Here is an 18,812-nt window from a genome sequence, read left to right on the forward strand (position 1 = left end):
GAGTGCCTAGGACAGCAAGAATTCACTTTGCTAGCTGCTGTACTCGAAGTCACTACATCACCTCCACTCCAATTAACACCTCCACTTTTCTTGAATGGGTGCCTCTTCACTTAGAGCAGCATTTGCAGCTATTTCTGCAGCTGGGACTGCACAAGGCCTCCCTTTATGAGGGGTTTCTGTTGGTTAGAGGTCTAGCTGGCAAAGCACATGGGTTAAAGCTTCGCATGCTTAATCTACGGTCCCAGGATTGACTTTTGTTGTTTTCCAGTTCTGAACTGAAAGCACAGTTGAACCACTTCCCAAAACTTAGCGAATAATGTTATTGCAAGTGTAGGTGGGACTTTTTCCCCCTTGAAAACTTCCAGGCTTTCCACGAAAGCCCGAAACAATGCTTTCATTGACTGTTGAAACGTGAGAAGGAAACAAAAATAAACCTCCAGTGAATGTGAGCTGAAGGAGCACCGTGCTGCAGGTGCAACAAGTCAGTGCAACACGTTTTGCTGATCACAGGATTAAAGAAACGAACCTCCGCAGAAGGCAGCTGAAGGAACAGCTCGTTTGAGCACTGCAATCCTTAACTTCTGAACGCTTCACTTAAAAACTAAATAGTTTTTTCTTAATGTACCTTTCTTGCTCTACAAGCAAACCCAAAAGCTCCTATTGGCAGAGCACCTGGCATCTTTTCTAGGCTTCTTCACAGGAAGCATTGTTCCTACTCCGCAGACAAAAGGGAAACTCCAAAAGCAAACTCACTTGCCCGAGGTTACAGACAGAGCTAGCGGGAGAGCTGAGGACAGACGGCACCTTATCCTCAGAGAGCTGCTGTGTCACACCACATCTTAGGGCCCGTTACAACCTTACGGTGCTTGCTCGATGTTGGCTGCACACACATTGACCACTTCCAGCCACAAATAAGACGCAGATTAGCCCAACTTTAAACCAGTAATAGACAAACACCACCCCAAAATGCGCAAAGCCTGCATGCTCAAAGGCTTGGTTCATCAAACTAAGGGGCAAAAGCTCACCTTGAAGAGCTGGCATGCAGCCGCTGCTGCCTGCCTCTCAGCATCAATCTTCTTGGTCCCATAGCCTTCCACTTCCACATTCTTAGGCCACTTTATGTGCAGAGTGACTTTCTGAAAAGCAAAGACAAGCAATAAAGTGAGACAGCACAGAGCAATCCATCTCTCCCCTCCGCCAGAAGCGCTGTTACTTCAAACATCTCTGAACTCCAGATAAAGAAGCTGACTACAACTGAAAACCCCAAAAAAACTGCTTGTTGGGTCGCTTTACGGGAGGCTCCATCCCAGGAAGACACAAACAAAAGCCTGGAAACAGACGCGAGGTGCCCACAGCCACACAGGAGCCTGGTGGCTGAGGCAGGCCGAGAAAGCAGGCTGCCTTCCAGCGCAGCGCCACGTACCGCAGGCCGGAGCTTCGCAGGCTGCGCTGTGTCAGCCCCAAGGAATCAAATGCCAAGAGCTTGTTACAAGAACAGTTCCGTTTAACTGTTCCTGCATGCACTGCAGCACACCGTGCCTGAGAAGCGACATGCACTCTCCAACACATTTCCAGTTGCAACGGCGAGCACATCTTTCTGCTTCCTTGTCCTAGTTTTAATTAGCAGCATCCTGCACCGCGGTTACGCAGGCAGGTACCGCTCTCCTCGGGCAGAAGAGATGCAGCCTGCAGTTTGTGCTGCCCGGCACAAGCTGTTACGGAACTAACAGTACCACCAGAGCTCCTCTTCTACCAGCACAGTTGGTTCAAAGCAGCTGAAAAACCTGCAAAGAACACTGAGAGCTGAACCCTGCCCTTTGGTAAAAACTGCTCCAAACGAAGAGCTCGCTCGACTCCCGGCCCCGCAGATGCTGCAGCTGAGTTTCTGTAAGGCTCAAAGGGGGGAAATGCCTAAGGAATTCTCTCCTGTTTCTGCAGCAAAGATGAAAGGTGGCATTTAGGTCCGCTGGGAAAACCCCACCTATAAGGCTAGAAAAAAAGGCTCCTGACTTTTCAACAGCCTCCATCTGGCTGCCTGCCTGCCTGCCGTCTGAATCTCATCTTCCTGCCGAAAATCGCTACGTATTTTGCCTAAGGACTCTGCGTGAAAAGACACAGAGAAAAAAGCTGCTGAGAAAAAAGTTGTCTCGGGAAGGCCGGGTTACTTGGTGCTCACGAAAAAGGCCTGTCCACTTCCAACCAAGACTGCCCCAGTTTGTCTCGCCTGGCCTCCTGTCCCCACTCTTCTTCCTGTTGTTTTGCTTTGGTTTTGTTTTTTTTTTCCCCACCTTGTTTTCTACAAGAGCTGCTCTATTGTTTTGTTGTTTGTTTTTAAGAAATCTAGAGTTATGGGTGACATCAATCTGTGTAAGTACTAGCAAGAATCTGAACTGATTTTGAACTAAAAATGATGAGGCACTAGGTGTGGCGTTCCTGAACATCAGCGAGGAAACTGCACTGCTGCTTGAGGAAAAGCGAGTAACGCAAAAACACAAATAACGAAGGAATTCCAAAGTAACCATCGGTAACGTACTGCCCAAAACACGCGTAGGCTCAGAAACGATGAGGTAATGAAAAGTGTCTGGGAAGTTTTAAGACAGAATGTTATTGGAAAATGTTAATCCGTCAGAACGGAGTCTGTTCCTGGAATGTACGTTACAGCTAAACTTCAGCTGGAAAGGGCTTCAGATCAAGACAGAGCGAGAGGCCTGGGGCCACAGGGGTTGTACAACAGGAGGCGGCAAACCTTGAAGACAGAGCACCCATGAGTTAAGAACAGCTGCTCAATTCCTAGCACAGACTGGGATGTGGAAGTCTTGGAGCCGAGCTCAAACTGATTGGCAAAATGTTTGCCTGGAATTCCTCTGGTTCGTTTACCAACAAGTATATTTACAACTGTATTTAACTTTGCCCTTTAGTACCAGAAGCCTCCCTCCATTCCAAACAAATTCATCTTTTCTTACTGCAAGTGAACATTTTAGGCTTTCTTATGCATTTTTATATTAGAATATAGAAACAAAACGTAGCCCTGAGGTCTAACATATAGCGCTTAATTACCACTTCCTCAGGCAGTAGGTTACAAAGCCCAACTCACCTGACAGCAAACTACGTGTAAAGAAAGCCAGTTACGGGGCAAAAAGAACAAAAATTCATCCATTCCACAAACAAAAGGAGGCAGACAGGACATTTATGTGTGTGTTAAAGCACGTGAAAATAGAGAAACGGGAAGAAGTGAGAAAACCTTGTTAGAAAGATAGTAACACAACTTCTACGTGGACTTTGTGTGCGGTAACTTTATTGAAGGGTTACTTCCAGGTTTAGCAGTGTTCCTGGCTCCTTTCCGCCACACCTACCTACCACCAATGCCTGGGACAGCAGAATTACCTTTTTTCTTGGCCCATTAGTGTGGATGTATACCAGTTTGTCCCTTGCATGAGAAATGCCCAGGGCCCGTCCGATCACGCTGTTGAGCAAGTTTTTAGGCTGTGGAAATTCCTTCAACAAGTCTCTGGAATCTGGAAAAAAAAAAACAACAGAAGAGCTAAATGTCTTCCAATTCTTGTGCAGTCCTGTTCAAAGACATGTCCTAACACCTGCTTCGCTGCGCTCTGGGAGCGTGAATGTCTCTAAGGCTACAGACAGGGCAGAAGCTCAGAGGTTCACCTTCAACGTCTCCAGGCATCAGCAGAACGGTACACAGGAGTGCAAAGTCTCCTGAGCGCCAAACACAAGGCAACACAGAATTGTTAGTTTGGAAACGCAGCATCACCAATACTTTCCCTGAAACTCAGGGCGTACTTCTCCCCTCCTTTCAAAGTATGAATTTAAAGCTTCCAGTTAAAACTGCAGCAGTGGCAGCCCAACTCAGTGCTAACCCGAATTCAGTGACACTGAGAAGTCTTTACAAACCGTTGTGATTTCGTTTTCCCCTCCAAAAAAAACACAGCATCAACAGAAAAAGCGTCAGACAACATACACCCAGCTGAACCCAAACGCAAACATCCCAGCACAGAACTCAGACCCAGATTAATGCGGGGAGTCGGTGCCCTTTCCTCACTGTGAATGCACAAGTGGCTCTGCCTGCCACCCCTCGGTATCAGGACCAAACTGAGCAATAAGCACCTCCAACAGACTCTGATGTTCGCAGCCGCCTCCTCAGCCACGCACGCCACCTCGGGGTTAAACCGAGGGGCTCGACACCGTTGTGAATGTAAATGTGAAAGAACACTTTGGGAATCCCTGCTCCATCTCCAGGCCCTTCCTTTGGGGGGTTACAGGTTGGGAACGTGATTTTGTGCTGAGTTGCTCAGAGAACCCCCTGAAGCCAAGTTTGCCAGCGCAGCCTTCGGAGACGAACCTGCCCTGAGAGGCAGGGCACGAGGAGGCAAATGCCTCCAAAGTAACCCGGCCAACTGCACAGTCCTGCAGGTACCCAAAACCGGCACAAGGAACAGGAGAGGGGAAAGGGATTTCCCGTCCCGGCAGCAGCAAGCCCAGCTACACCAACCTGACCCCATGAAGCCCCACAACCTGACCCCACAAAGCCAAGCTCGCCAACAAATGTTGTCCTGGTGGGCAGAACTCCATTAATATTTCCTCGCAGACATCGCAGAAGAAGGCTTCCAGTTCTCTGGAGGTATTCAGGGCAAGTATCAGCAACGAGGCAGAGAATCACAGAACATCCGAGCTGTGGGACCCACGAGGACCATGGGGTCAGCACAACACAACCGCCCTGCTGCTGGAATCGGGGGTTCCTGATGGAGCTACCAAATGGAGGAGGGAGAAGTGGCCTGTCCACGGCACTCGGAGCACCACCGAGAGCTGCCGCTGCCTTTTCCTAAAGTCTCTGACTGCAGAGTTGCTGTAACGAAGCTAGAGAGCAACTGCCTCCAAAGAAGGAAGTATTCAAGTAAAGAGACCTGCCGTGCGGGCATGGCGAGGCACTGTCACGAAGCTTCATTCAAGAGAAAAGTGAAGTTACCAGGAGGTCAGACTGGAGATCCTGGGGTAAGGTCGAGCAAAAACCACGTTGCTGATCCCGTCGCTCTCTCCAACAGCAGCACCAAAAAGTCAGGGGGCTCATCCAGGGCTCAAAAAAAAAGTTATTGATGCCAGGCTTGCAAGTTCTTCCTCGGAAGCAGAGAAGAACCAGCTGAACCTCAGAGAAACGGCTTCCAGAAGCCAAACGGCCCAGCAAACCGCAGGAGTTTGGGTTCCTTAGCACGCAGGGTGATGCTGAAACACGACCTCCGTGCCTTGCGATAAGGATGCCGAGAGCTGGGTATCATCTGAGGACGGGTCCCTCTGTAATCCGACAGCTGTCGGATGGGCAACTGGCTCCGTTCGGGGTCACTTTTCCACCTGCTACCTGGGGGGCAGCACCAAAACAAACCTGGAACCTGCTCGGTCTCCTTGGCCATACCGACGGGGAAAACAGCGTGGGGAAACAGCGGGGAAAGCACACCGGCTTTCCACCACTTCCAGGTGTGACGGTCAGCCCCAGCACCACCGTTATAAAGAAGGGAGCCCTCGGGCTGCTGCTTCTCACAAACCCTTGAGCAAACCCCTCGGACAACGTAGAGGGATACAGAGCAGGAAGTACTCTGCTTAGGAACTCCTCCTGTCCACGAGCTGGCCAGGACAGCACGAAAACCTCAGCCTCAAAGAACCACAAGCCAATTTTCTGCAATTGCCCAGCAAACACGAGGCACCCACCTGGCCACTGCATTCAGACTTTCACCTGTCCACCAAAACTGGAAACAGCGCCTAAAATGTTAGCCCTCTACATGCCTATCCCTACCCACACCGCTGGGACGCTCGGAGGGAGGAACAGTAGCCCAATTCCCACATGTCCTATTAAATTCATTTAATAAAGGAGACATAAATAAATCCCTCTAGCAGCAGCCTGTATTATTTGGCCCCCGGTTGCTTCTCCTTTCAGAAGCAATACCCCGAGGAATTCTGTGATACGGAACAGATGGAGGCAAGAAGTACATTCTTTTCAAATGCCCGGAAAGAAATACATGTTTTAACCTAAGGCCAGAGCCAATTCCTCAGATTCTGAGGTGACTCCTCAGTCAGGACTAAATATTTAATCCGTTCTCAAGCGAAGAATAGGGTCTCTAAGTGACAAAGCCGAGATCTGGCTTGCAGTTGAGGCTGTGAATTACCAGCTGAGACACAATGTCTTCTTCACAGCTGACAATGCCATATTCAGCAGTGCCATCTGACGTATCAACAGCAACCCCAAGGCTTGATGGATCACCCTCAGTCCATTCTTAGCCCGAAATCAAGAGCTGAAAGGATCTTATTTTGCACGAAGCCGTGCCTCGCTCATAGTTTTTAAAGAAACAACCCCAAACCGCAGCCCTGGATTTGCAGAATGTTTCCTCCCCGACAGATTGGATTTCTTGGCACCCTCACCCGGAGAGTGCCTGAGCTCTCTGACTGCTGAGAACGGATATTTGGGTAGGAACGATGCTAATGGAAGTCACAGCCCCGCAGAGGCAGGAATACAGCCTAATACTCCCTGAAAAACAACAAAAAAAGCTGATTTTCACACCCAATTCCAATCGAGCCAGAACCATCCCTGGTGTCCACACCTCAGCTCCGAGGCCATGAAGGAATATTAAAGCCTGTCTTAGACACCAGACAGCTCACGGTGGGCTTGCCAAATGAAGCCCGTTAACTAATTCCTGTTCCTCAAAGCCAGAGAGAGCTTCAGCTTAACTTGATTGTGGACGCCAACGGTAATTCCAAGCAACTCTGAAAGAGAAAGAACAAAACCCTCCTGTGCGTAGTGGCTAAGCCTTCTGTTAACCTCAACACATCTGACAAGTAAAGGCACAGCAAGAGCACAAATACAACGGCCCATGGTCTTGTTCAAGGAAGACAGAGGAGCGCTGGATCGATTTGAACACTTTGTCTTCCCTGGAGAAGCAACAAATGAGCAGCAAGGACAAACCCTTAAACGCAGCGCTCACCAAGACGTAAGCTCCTGCTTATAGACTCATCTCAGTGAAGAATGCTCCTAACAGATCAAAATTCGCAGGGAAGAAGAAAGCCTTGGGGCTCCAAAAGAGCCACTTCGTAAGGAATTAGCCCAGGCACACTTTACTAGTGAGAAAGGTGAAGAGAAAAAAGGTTCCACCAGCTGAGAGCACACCAAAACAGTATTACCTTCTTCTTTTCTTAAATCATCATCTAGAGGCCCTGACCAAGGTTCCCTTCGAGCACACATAGAAATAAAACCCCACATGCAGTTCTTGCCTGAAGAAGAACAAATTCAACACTGGTCACTGCACCAGGGGCTGGCCTGCCCCCGGGACAGGCTCAGAACTCGGCCGCACGCAGCCCTGGCCGAGCCGTGCCGGGCTGGCCCTGCTCCGAGTGGGGATCAGGCCACACAGCACCCAGGGGGTCTCCAACCAGGGTCCTTCCGTGACACTAGGAGACGGCAAATTTAGTTAGCTGCAGAGAAAGATTCCTTCTTAGAGCAAAAAGAGAGGTCAAGATCACGTAAGTCTTAAAGAGTGAAGTGCCCCAGGCCTGACCGAGCAGGCAGAGAAGAGATCTTTGTCCCAGACCCCGCTCCAAAACCCCACATCTGGGCCAGAGAAGGGAACTCTGAGGTGAGCACACTGCAAGGCTTGGAGCTGGCCTCAGATCCCAGTTTCTTTTTCCACATTGGTAAGAGAATCCAGGGCTAGCAACAAACGTTGTCAACCGTGGATAGCTAACAAGACTTCAACTTGAGGCACAGCACTCAGTCTTACTTTTAAAAGCCTTTAAAATAACTTTTATCATCTCCGCATGCTCAAGTCGCGGCCGTACAGGCAGGGCAGACTTTTAGCGGGACCCTGGGGACATTTTATTTGCTTATCTGGAGCGCACCTTCTGCCGTCCCCAAACTCCCCACGCACGGAGCAGCAGGACGAGGCCAGTCCCAGCAGATCCACCCTCGGTGCTGCCCCTGGGCTCCAGGGGACCTCAGGGAACGCACCGCAGCCATGGGAGGGAGATGAAACCCCAGGACGAAGCCCTCGAGCACCCTCTGACAATGGATGTCCGCAAGAGTGCTGAGGGTTGTAGCACAAAAGGGGGAAAAAACGTGGTTCTCTGCTTTTCTCAGGCAACACCTGAACGAAGCCATTAAACAACTCGGGGCGCTTCAGCATTTACTTCAGAAATAAGTTCATTTGCTTCATCAAACAGCATGAACGCAACTGGAGAGTGACTGAACCATGGGGTAAAGCTCGGGAAAGCTTCTGAAAGGAAAAGGGAACTGAGAGCCCAAAGAATCTAGGAACTAGAGAGAAAATTACAAATAAATAGTAAGTGCTGGGGGTGGGAGGGAAGCACAGAACACGGAGGGAGGGAAGAAAAAAGAAAGCAGCACCTTTAATGCACGATAAACACATTTCCCAGGGGGAAGATGGGACCCCAGGAGGCGGCAGGGGGGGCAGAGCCGAGATGGGAACACGGGTGGAACCCCACAAGCAGCGGGCCCCGCACAAAGCCGCTTCGTGCTGGGTACCCTCAGGGATGCGAGGTGCCCACGCGAGGCGTCAGAGCCCACTCGTGAACACGGGCGTGTTTAAAAAGAGCGAGGATTCCCTCCTGAACCCGGCGGTGCGGGGCCGGGCCCTTTGTAGGCCGATCGCGGCCCCGCGGCCCTCTCGAGCCCGGGGGGCTCTCCGGGAACCCCGGCGGGTGCCCCCACGGCCGGGCCCGGCTCCGGAGCCGCGACCTTGAGAGGCCCCGCGGGCAGCCCCGGCTCTGCCCGGCCGCCAACAAAGGGCGCGGCCGCCACAAAGGGCCCGGCCCCGGCCCCCGCCGCCTCCAACCCCCCCCCCCCCGCCCCCCGGCCCCGGTACCTGAGGCGGCGGCGTTGCAGCCGTGAGTGCAGACCCCGCCGCAGCCCCCCGGCTCCTCTCCCTTACCGCGCATCCCGGCCCGGGCCGGGGCCCCGCAGGCCTCGCCGCTGCCCGCCGAGCCCCCCGGTGCTCGCCGCCAGGGCCCGGCTGCAGGAGGGGGGCGGGAGGGACGTGGGCGCGCACACGCCGCCGCCTCCTCCCAGCACCGGGCAGCGGGGCTCGCTCCTCCCTTCCGCTACGTGCTTCTCAGCCCGGTTCAGCTCTGCTCGGCCCGGTTCGGCTGCGTTTAACCCGGCCCGGCTCGGCCCGGTTCCCCGTCTTTGCCCTGCCCGCTCCCCGCCGCCCCCGCCTCACCCATCCCCATGGCGGCGTCCTCCCCCTCGCCGCGCGCCGCCAGTTGCGGCTCCTCCTCCTCCTGCCGGGCCTCTTCGGAGCTCTCGGGCGCCGGCAGGCGGCTGCAAAGCCCCCGAGCCCCCCGGTAACGGCGGCAGAGGCGCAGCGGCCCGGCCGAACCGCAGCCCGCCGCCGCCTGCAGCAGCAGCCCCAGCGCCGCCATCTTGAGGCCGCCCGGTGCCGGCTTCGGGGCAGAGGCAGCGGCTGGGCCGGGCCGGGCCGAGCCGGGCCCCGGGCGCCGCCTCCCCGCCACAGCGCCCCCCCAAGGTACCTCAGGCGGGGAGGACCCGGCGCTGAGGGAAAAAAAAAAAAAAAAAAAAAATGAGGGAAAAGTAGGAGAAAAAGGACCAAAAAAAAAGAAAAAAAAAAAAAAAACGGGCTCCTCGCGGGGAGCGGCTGGCCGTGTCCCGGCTCCTGCCGAGCACGAATCTGTTTGCTTCACAGATACTCGGCGCCAGACGGACGCAGGGCGCCTCAAAGGGGTTTAGGAGCATTTTGGAGATATCACAAAAAATAAAAATAAAAAGGATGGCTTCGCACACACCCCGAGAAACTTGCCCCCAGAGGAATGAGGCATCGGCTCCGAGGTCCGAGCGCCTGGCGATGGCTCTGCCGACACACACGGCCATCCATCCCTCCTCACGAACCGCTCCCGAGCTGCTCCACACAGAGTTCAGCAGCTCTGGCTGTGATTCTGGCTACCCCGGGGCTTCCCTCCTGCACACAATTCCACCAACAGGCAAAGCAATCTTTCCGATTGCCTTCATAAAACCAGAACAATTGAGAAGGGGAAACTCAGAAGCTCCCCTGGAGCCTGAAAGTTGCACGGATTTCTCACTTGTTTTCATCCACACGAGCACCCCATCTGCACCCTCACTCACGTGCAGGTTGTGCAATTCGTGTCCAGGTGTGTTTGTTACTAAAAATGAAGCCTGCTTACAGAATACCATTTTCTAGCGTTGAGATAAACACCAAAATGTTTGAGGCAGTTACATGGCAAGACCGCAGTGCCTTTCCCTTCTCACACACTTTCCCCTCCTGTTCGGTTCTGTACGAGTGACTTAGGGCACTTTATGCCTTTTTATATTTTTAAAAAAAAGTCCAAATTATCTATATATTAAGTTTGTATATACATGTTATCATCCCTGGCTGCAACATACAGCTGCACACCATTAGGCTGTGTGCTTCTTTACAGCAGGACATCCTTTCTATGTTAAATGCCTCATTACTCAGTGAATAGTTTGTGTGTAAGCCAAAAATTTCACATGAATAGTTGTTTAAATATCATGATGAAAAAAGTTTTGTTGTTGTTTTTTGTTTTTTTAAATCAGAAAAAGAAATCCCCAGAAAACCACAAAAGGACTAACATACCTCAACACAAGCTCTACAAAGCTTGTACTCCTCAAGAAGAGGTTCAAGAAGTGGAAAGTTATCACACAAAACCCTGTATGAGGTATATCTTTGGAAGTGCATACATACGTGAACATTTGAAAAAAAAATATTATACAAATTTGCATTTTCCGATCTACATCTCAGAACCTCTGTAAGTTTGCTAGTGATTTGTCTGTGTGCAGTTTGTAAAAACAAACAAACACAAAGCTTTATCTTGAAGAGGCACACAAAAAAAAAAGTAAAAAGAACAAGAGCCCTATAGAGATAAACCATGGCTGGAGAACACAATGATTAAAATCAAAACAAGCAAAAGGAAACATGAATAAAGCACATGTCTGGGAAAATCTTGGAAACACACAGTGGGAAGGAGAGACCTGGGAGATGCTGAGAGACAGTGTGGTGGTACACGGAAAGTTAGACACGAGCAGGGCTAGTGGTTTGTCACTGTGAGTGATACGAAAATTATCTTGTGAGCACAGAAAAAATAACTAAGACTCAATTTATTAAAAAATTCCAGAAGTCACAGATTGCGTAAATTCAATCCAAGTACCTTTATTTTGCAGAGATGAGAGTTAAACAGCATGTAAGTCATCACTTAAAGCCATCCTCCCAGGCTTTGCCAGTTCAGGCTCACTTCGATGAGCTGTGGTTAATTCATCTTCTCTAGCCAAGCCTTTGCAAAGGCTGCAGCACCGTGCAGAAGCGCATTAACGAACCACGTTACTTTAAAGGCTTCCTTTTCCCCCAGAGCAGAAGTGTTACAGCATCCAGAGTCCCAAACCCAGCCTGGCCATGACAAACCACTAGCCCTCTCAGGAAAGTTCCTCCTCTCTCAGGCTCCAGCTCAGGTCACGCTTTATTTGACAGGTCAGAGGCTTTTTATTTCCAACTAAAATTACTTCAAACCTAATTAACGCCCTGGATATATCAAGCATTATGGGAATTTTTGTTTTAAATATGGAACCCACAAACACTGGTGACTCACTTGATGAGCATGGCAGCGTTACAAGAACGGCTGGTACACTCGTGTTCCCCGAGCACTAAAGCAGAAGCATTACTTCCCCGAGACGGGAGGCAGCGATCCGTCACCGGATCGGCCATGTCCGGAGTATTTTATTCCATGCTATGCTCCTTATTTTAAGGTCAAGTAACAGAATTCAGAAAAGAACAACAAAAGAAAACAAACAAGAACAGCCAGTGAATGAAGGGATTTCTCAAAAAAAAATAGATGAAGAGGTTGGCAAAGCAATGACAGGAAAATAAGGACATGATAACAGTTGACAAATATTTGAAGTATGCAAACACTAGGGAGAAATCACTCACTGAATTGGTACAAAACGTGGCAGCTATGAGTAGGAGGATAAAATTAAGGCGGCAAAAAAAAGCCCTTACTGAGAGCTAAATAGTTCCCTATTTAGCTTTCTTCCCCCAGGTCTACGCTGTTGTTTACTGGGTGGCACAACAGGGCCTTCCCCTTTCCAGAATCTGTCCTCTACCGGGAATTCTCTAACACTTGGCTGGCCTGCCCCAAGCTTCGGGCAAGGAACTTACTCACGCGCTACACTAACCAGGGCAGAACTCAGTTAGGTAGGCCGCAACAACTACTGTTGTTGTTACAACTGTTACAAGCCTCACACCAAGCAAGCTGAAAGTTGTGCAGGCCGGGCTCCCCTCGGAGAAAAAGCCTGTCACAACCAAAATTCAGCATCGTGTGTTACGCACCTATTCCTAGCCCAGGTAAATTCACATCTACTTCCTTTTCTGTCCCTAAGGCGTTGAGAAGGAAGCCTGACAAAGACACACGCAGGGCAAACCTCTCGTTTATCCAGCAGAGAGAAGGACAGGACTGTTTCTTTAGAAAGTACTTTCTTGAGGAGTCTGCCATAGTGTTAAATCTCTAAACAAAGAAAAAAAAAATATAGTTCATTCGTAAGATTGCCTCAGGTGCTTACCTTTAAGGGAATTCAGTGAGAACATCTCCATCGCGGCAGAAAGCGATGATTCCTAGGAAAGCAAGAGTAGCAGAAAGGAACAGGAAGTTAGAATTCATCTTTCCTTTGAGATGCTTAAAGCGCCTAGAACTTGTGAAAGTAGCTGTCTGGAGCACAAAACTAAGCCGACAGTCCCCAACAAATTTCACCTCGGTGTTTCTATCCCGCCTGCCTCGTTTGAATCACGTACTGTTTGCTATCCTGTTGTAACTGGCTGCTCTGCACCCAAAGGGCAGGTTGAGGTTTTGGAAGTGCTTTGTCTGCTCGATGATGCTGGCTTAGGCAGAGTTTCTTAAACCTTTTTAAGTCTGAACGCCACCGAGAGGGAGACCACGGCCATCATTTCTCCTCTCCTTAAAGCAAAACAAGCAAAGACAGACGCGTACTTTTGGTAATCTTCATTACTGAAATTACATTGAATTTTCTATTTTGTTTTCTTGTTAAAATCACTTTTACTTAAGTAAGAGAAAAAATGAAAACAAACAGCTTGGTTTGGGGTTTTTGCATCTGGCATGCCCAATATTGAAGACATTTTGGGCGTTCTTGTTAACAGAGAACGTTAATGAGAATTAACGAGGATTTTTGAACGGACAGGTCGGATCGGTGAGGGTCCTCACTTACACAGAGCTAACATTAACTACCCACACTACTCCTATGTGCACAACTCGTTTCCTACAAGTATGATGCTTTCACGTGATTTGCTTTTGCCTTCAGCAAAACTAACGACAAAATTAGCGTTTCCTTCAGCGACAGCAAACGAGGCCTAAAACGGCCCGGCTTTCAGAACACCTCCAGCAAGTCAGCTCCCTACAGGCACACGAAGCCAAACCTGCTTTTCCTGACACGTCTGCGCCTTGTCCTTTTCCAATGGCTGAATCAAAAACACAGTTATTTGGCCTGTTTAAAAATTAAAAGTCGTTACATGCTGTAGTAATTATCAAGGTGGCTGAAGAAAACAGCGCAAGTAACTCGCTGCACCGCTCAGTCAGAAAGCTCTGCTGTGGGGCTCAAACGAGATTCTCAAGGCTGAAGCATCCAACCATACAGGAGGAATGCAAACTGCAGGTGTGAAGAGCAGCCACACACCTCCACGTCCCCTTCACGCAGGGACCATCTCAGGCTGGGTACAAACCGTCTTAAAGCCGACAGTATTCCTGATAAATCGAGTCCGACGATATTCCAACACAGAAAACCAAGTCTTCGAACACTCTGAAGTCATCGGAGAAAGGCAACCAGAAGAACGATGAACACCACAACGTGTTCCTGGATCTAAGTCACAAGGCAAAATCTTCCTCCCAGATTTCTAAGCACGACAAAACTGGGGAAGCCATTTGCCTGCAGGTGGACTAAGCCCCTTCCAAAGAACACGGGGGGGAAAAAAAAAAAAACAACAGGGAAATTGGTCTACAAGAGTGTTCTGGGGCAACGTGCCGTTCAGAGGAAGAGCAAGGCTCACCTACGGAGCACGGATTAGCGGAAAAGAGAACGAAGAACGGCTCACCTGCACCAGGGAGGGCAAAGTGGCACTTCCAAAAATAAGCACAAGATGAAGTTGAAGAAAGTGGTCATTTCTCTTCAAGACTGAGAAAAAAAATAACAAAACCCTACACGGCTGAGCTTACGAGACCAACAACTGAGAGCCCCACTGACAAGCAGCAGATCTCCAGTCGAGGTGGGGACAGTTAGTGGGCAACCAGGAACAGCCTCAAAGAGCTGGCGGCAGCCCGGATGGGAGCGGGGACGGGACGTGGAGGAGAATAAAGGCACGGAGAGATGGAACGGTCCAGGCGAGGTGCAGGAACAGAACCCTGCTGATGAGAAACGCCTTGTAAATTGCATGGAGGCGTTCAAGTACCTAAAGCTTGCACATCTTGAAGGAACACGGTCAAAGAGAGCTTGGATTTAAGGTATCGGTTATGAAGAGACCACAGCGTCATCCCTAGATTACTCAGGACCAGATCCGGTGGATCCGAACGCGTGGGATCTCACATGAGGAACCATCAGTTTTAGCAGAGCCAGCAGCCAGGTGGAAATCCCAGCCTTTTGGGGCTGCCGAAGACCCTGACACCAAAAAGAGGTGTCCCACTACGGACACTGCTTCGCCATGCACTGCCACGAAGGGGACGCACGAGCATCACTGAAAGAAGACGACTCCGGAAAGCTCAAAATACGTTCTGTTAGGCCCCAGGGCAGGTGGGAGATGTGGGCGTCAAAGGACACTGGATTTAGGAAGAAGGGGAATATGACGACACGGGACTCTTACGGACGAGGCAATTTGGGATGAGAATCAACCACGTGCAGTGACACTATCAGAAGGCAGAGCGCCTCCGCGCCTCACGCTTGGCAAAGTACTGGAAACCCAGGGGTATAAGAGACACTAAAAGCTTGGTAGTGACAGACTTAGCGCCCCTACTGCAAAGGCAGGGCATGAACCCAGTGAATCTGGCGCTGGAGACTTAGATAAAATCTCAAAGGCCCGGGAATTAGGTCTTTGTTGGGCTTCTTTGATGCACTTGAGAACTGCTACACGCACGTGTGAGGAGAAATCACGTCCGCCACACAGAACTTCTGGTTATCACCTCCTGACATTCCAGCAGCACGCACTGAGGTATTGCCCCAAGTGCTTTGTCATGAGAACAAAGGAGAAATTACATCGCCTTACGTATCGTTCACTTTCAAGGGTCACCTACATGGGGATCCACGCAAAGCGAGGCACTTTGCCTTTCTGCCACTCGGGCCAAAGGCGCGTGGGATGCGTGCAAGAAATCTCTCTTTACCAGTCCTATCCTGCGGGGCTCCTGCTGCTGGAAAGGGGACCAAGAAAGCATTAGCGGCCGGGCTTCCCTCGGAACTTCCTTCGGGGGCTACCCGGGCAGCCCCGCCGCCCTCGCGAGGGCCGTGGAACAGAACGGTTCCACGCGTGACGCCGCCGGGACCCGGACGACACGGGGCACCGGACCGAGGGGCACCGCCACCCGTGCCCCACAGCAGCCCCACGCCGGGACCGGCGGCGTCCGGGCTGCACGGGGCACAGCCCCCGGGGGGGGAACAAAAGGAGCCGGGCTCCCGCGGCCCCCCCCCCGGCACCCTCCCGAGGCCGGCCCGGCTCCCCCCGAGGCCGGGGCCGCCCCCTCAGGCCCCCCCCAGGCCGGCGCCCCCCTCACTCTCCCGGCCCGGCCCCGCCGCCCCCTCCTTAGTCCGCCCCCCCGGGGCTGAGGCTGCCCCCCCCGGTGGGCTCCACGCCCCCCTCGGCCCCCTCCGGTGCCCCCCCAGCCCCCGCTCGGCCCCGCCGGGCCCCGGCGGCGGCCCCGCCTGGCAGCCATCCCCCCGGCTCCTTCCCCGCCGCAGGCCGCGGGCCCGGCCCCCTCTCTCCTCTCCCCTTCCCGGGCCTCGGATCCCGGTCCGCGGCCCCCCTCCCCGCCCCGTTCTTCCCGGTCCCGCCGGTGGGAGCGGCGCGGCCCCGCTCCCCGCCACCGACCTCCTCCTCCTCGCCGCCAACTCTCTGGCGCCGGTCCGCCGCCGCTCCAGGACTACAACTCCCAGGAGCCTCCGCGAGGCGCTTCCGGGGCGCCGCCCGCCGGGCCCGCCGTCTCTTCCGCCGCCGCGCCAGGATGTGAACCTGGCCCCTCGCCTCCCGCGGCGGGGAGCGCGAGGCCCGGGGGGGCGGGGCCTGTTGCCATGGCAACGGATGGAGCCCGAGGCCTGCGGCCTTCAGGCGCCCGCCCGGCGGGGCGGGAAGGGAAAGGGGGCTCCTGTGCTGGGCACGGGGGTGGGTCTCACCTCAGGGGCTCACCTCAGGGTTTCACCTCAGTAATCTCAGTGAGGGCCGCGAGGAGCGCTGTCTGCCCCCTGTACTGCCCGGGGCTTATTGTGAGCAGTCACCCCGTGAAACGGAATCGCAGAATCCCGGAATCTCAGAATCCCAGAATCACCTAGGTTGGAAGAGGCCTCCGAGATCACCGAGTCCAACCGCTGACCTAACACTGACCAGTCCTCCACTAAACCATATCCCTAAGCTCTACATATGAACGTCTTTTAAAGACCTCCAGGGATGGTGACTCAGCCACATCCCTGGGCAGCCCATCCCAATGCCTCACAGCCCTTCCAGTAAAGAAGTTCTTCCTAATATCCAACCTAAACCTCCCCTGGCGCAGCTTCAGCCCATTCCCCCTGGTCCTGTCACCAGGCAGGTAGGAGCACAGACCGACCCCCACCTCGCTGCAGCCTTCCTTCAGGTACCTGTAGAGTGCAATAAGGTCACCCCTGAGCCTCCTCTTCTCCAGGCTGAACACCCCCAGCTCCCTCAGCTGCTCCTCGTACACCTTGTTCTCCAGACCCTTCACCAGCCTCACTGCCCTTCTCTGGACTTGCTCAAGCACCTCCATGTCCTTCTTGTAGCGAGGGGCCCAAAACTGAACCCAGTACTCCGAGTAACTCCTAGTGTAGAGCTCTGACAGTGCCTCGCCAGTGCAGCGGTAACGCACAAGGGATTGACACGCTCGGGTTCTCCACTGAGCCCAAACGGGTCACTGCTTCCTACAAAACACCAAAATCGCGTGGGTGCCGTGGTGAGCTTCGTTAGTGGCAGCAGAAAATGTGCAACGAGGGTAGCTGAATTTGTGAGGGAAAGACTAATTTGTGAGGGAACTGGGCTGTCGATAAATAGAGCTGTGGGCTGGGCATGCCGGTTTGCTGTCATTACTGATTCTCTAGCGCCATACAGCAAGGTAAACGTGGAAAAAGTAGGATTAAAATTATGGAAAATGGTCATGTTTTAAGTTCCGTCTGGTAATTTAACACTAAATTCAACGAGGTTTTGATACGGGTTTTAGCAGTTTTTACAGAAAAGCTTATTTGTATCCAGAGTTCTTTGCCTGTTTTTCTGTCCGTTTTTATTCACTGTAGTTTTTCATATCATCCATGTATTTGTAAAATAAACTTTTCAGAATACCAGTCCCAAGAAAAGCTTTGTTTTGTGAGATGGAAACTACATTTGAAAACATACTTGATACTCAAAGGCTTTCTTGACTGATGTGTTGAGATGCCTGGAATGATTAAACCTTACTGAAGTTCTCATTTTCTTGCTGTGGTCTGCAGGCCGTGGCTGTCTTCACGGTAGAGAAGAGGCAAAACGTGATGCAAAGGAAGTCATCTAAAGGCAAGAGCCTGAAAGTGGAATTTCCCCAGAATTTACCTGCCTGCTCGCAGAACCATAAAACAAGGTAGCGCCGACCGGAGAACACGTGGGAGGGGAGGAAGAGGCAGCGTGGAGAATTTGCATCTGCTGCAGATGCCTGGGGATCGCTGCATACAGCACCCTTATTCAGAAGGTGCAGCATGAAGCCCCTTTATGTCTGCAGAGTGCGAAGGCAGAAAGGTTAAGGGCTTATCCTCGTCCCTCTCTAGTGTTTACAGATAAGAACAAGGACAGTAAAAGAAAGTGCTGAGATAAGTGGAGTAACTTATGCCATTATTGCAGGCTTAACCTAAAAAGCCTGCATAATCAGTCAGAAGTCATTTGTTAAGTCACCTTAAGTAAAGCAATTGGTTTCAGGGGGCTTAGAATGGAAAATCACTTTAATACAATGACTTTGTAGAGAATATGTCATGCCATCTAAAGCATGATCATTTAATTATAATGCTCTACTCGCTTCCTACTCATTATAACATCTTTACTGGTGTTACTTTGTAGTTTTTTTTCCACGTAACCTAAGAGATGCTGCAAAAACTGTTTTTAATCAAGTTTTAAATGCAATACTAAATACAGTTTGTCACTCCTTGTAACTGTAAGGTGAAGAGTGAAGATAAAACCACAGATGATACTTTTTCTTTCTTTTTTTTTCGTTGTCAGGCTTTGTTTATCTAATCCTCTGGTTTTGTTCTGAAAAAAAAGTTAAAACTACCATGTCCAGCGTAACTCACCAAAAAGTCTCCTGTCTATTGCCCCCCGTTACACAAATTGCAGTTCAACCATTACAGCTCCTCCCTGCATCCATGCCCCATCTGCCACCCAGCATGGCTTGTCACTTCACCAAACAGCTCAGGGTTCATCACTCTGAAACCTTTAGATCCTCATCTCGACACCTAAACACTCCTATATGTTCTGCAACCACATCCCCTAAACTTCCTCTATGAGCCCCTCTTCTGTCTGTCCCTTGCC

General features: G+C 51.4%; 1 protein-coding gene across 7 annotated transcripts in view; it reads right to left on the reverse strand.

Annotated features, from left to right (window-relative positions):
• Positions 1-16,225, reverse strand: part of DHX30 (DExH-box helicase 30) — a 33,605-nt gene extending 17,380 nt beyond the window's left edge. The window contains exons 1-4 of one of the 7 annotated variants that reach the window (XM_035319737.1): positions 16,127-16,225; positions 12,614-12,667; positions 3,385-3,515; positions 1,026-1,136 (exon numbers count right to left, since the gene is read on the reverse strand). In XM_035319737.1, the coding sequence (XP_035175628.1) occupies positions 1,026-1,136; positions 3,385-3,515; positions 12,614-12,644 (273 nt within the window). In that variant the 5' untranslated portion in view covers positions 12,645-12,667; positions 16,127-16,225. Of the gene's footprint in view, positions 1-1,025; positions 1,137-3,384; positions 3,516-9,230; positions 9,457-12,613; positions 12,668-13,590; positions 13,612-15,325; positions 15,499-16,126 lie in introns of those variants that run through there. The other 6 variants (XM_035319738.1, XM_035319739.1, XM_035319740.1 and 3 more) reach the window with 6 other exon arrangements.
• Positions 16,226-18,812: the final 2,587 nt, after the last annotated feature.

This window comes from Oxyura jamaicensis, chromosome 2 (genome assembly GCF_011077185.1).
Source record: "Oxyura jamaicensis isolate SHBP4307 breed ruddy duck chromosome 2, BPBGC_Ojam_1.0, whole genome shotgun sequence".
In the NCBI taxonomy this organism is placed as follows: Eukaryota; Metazoa; Chordata; class Aves; order Anseriformes; family Anatidae; genus Oxyura; species Oxyura jamaicensis.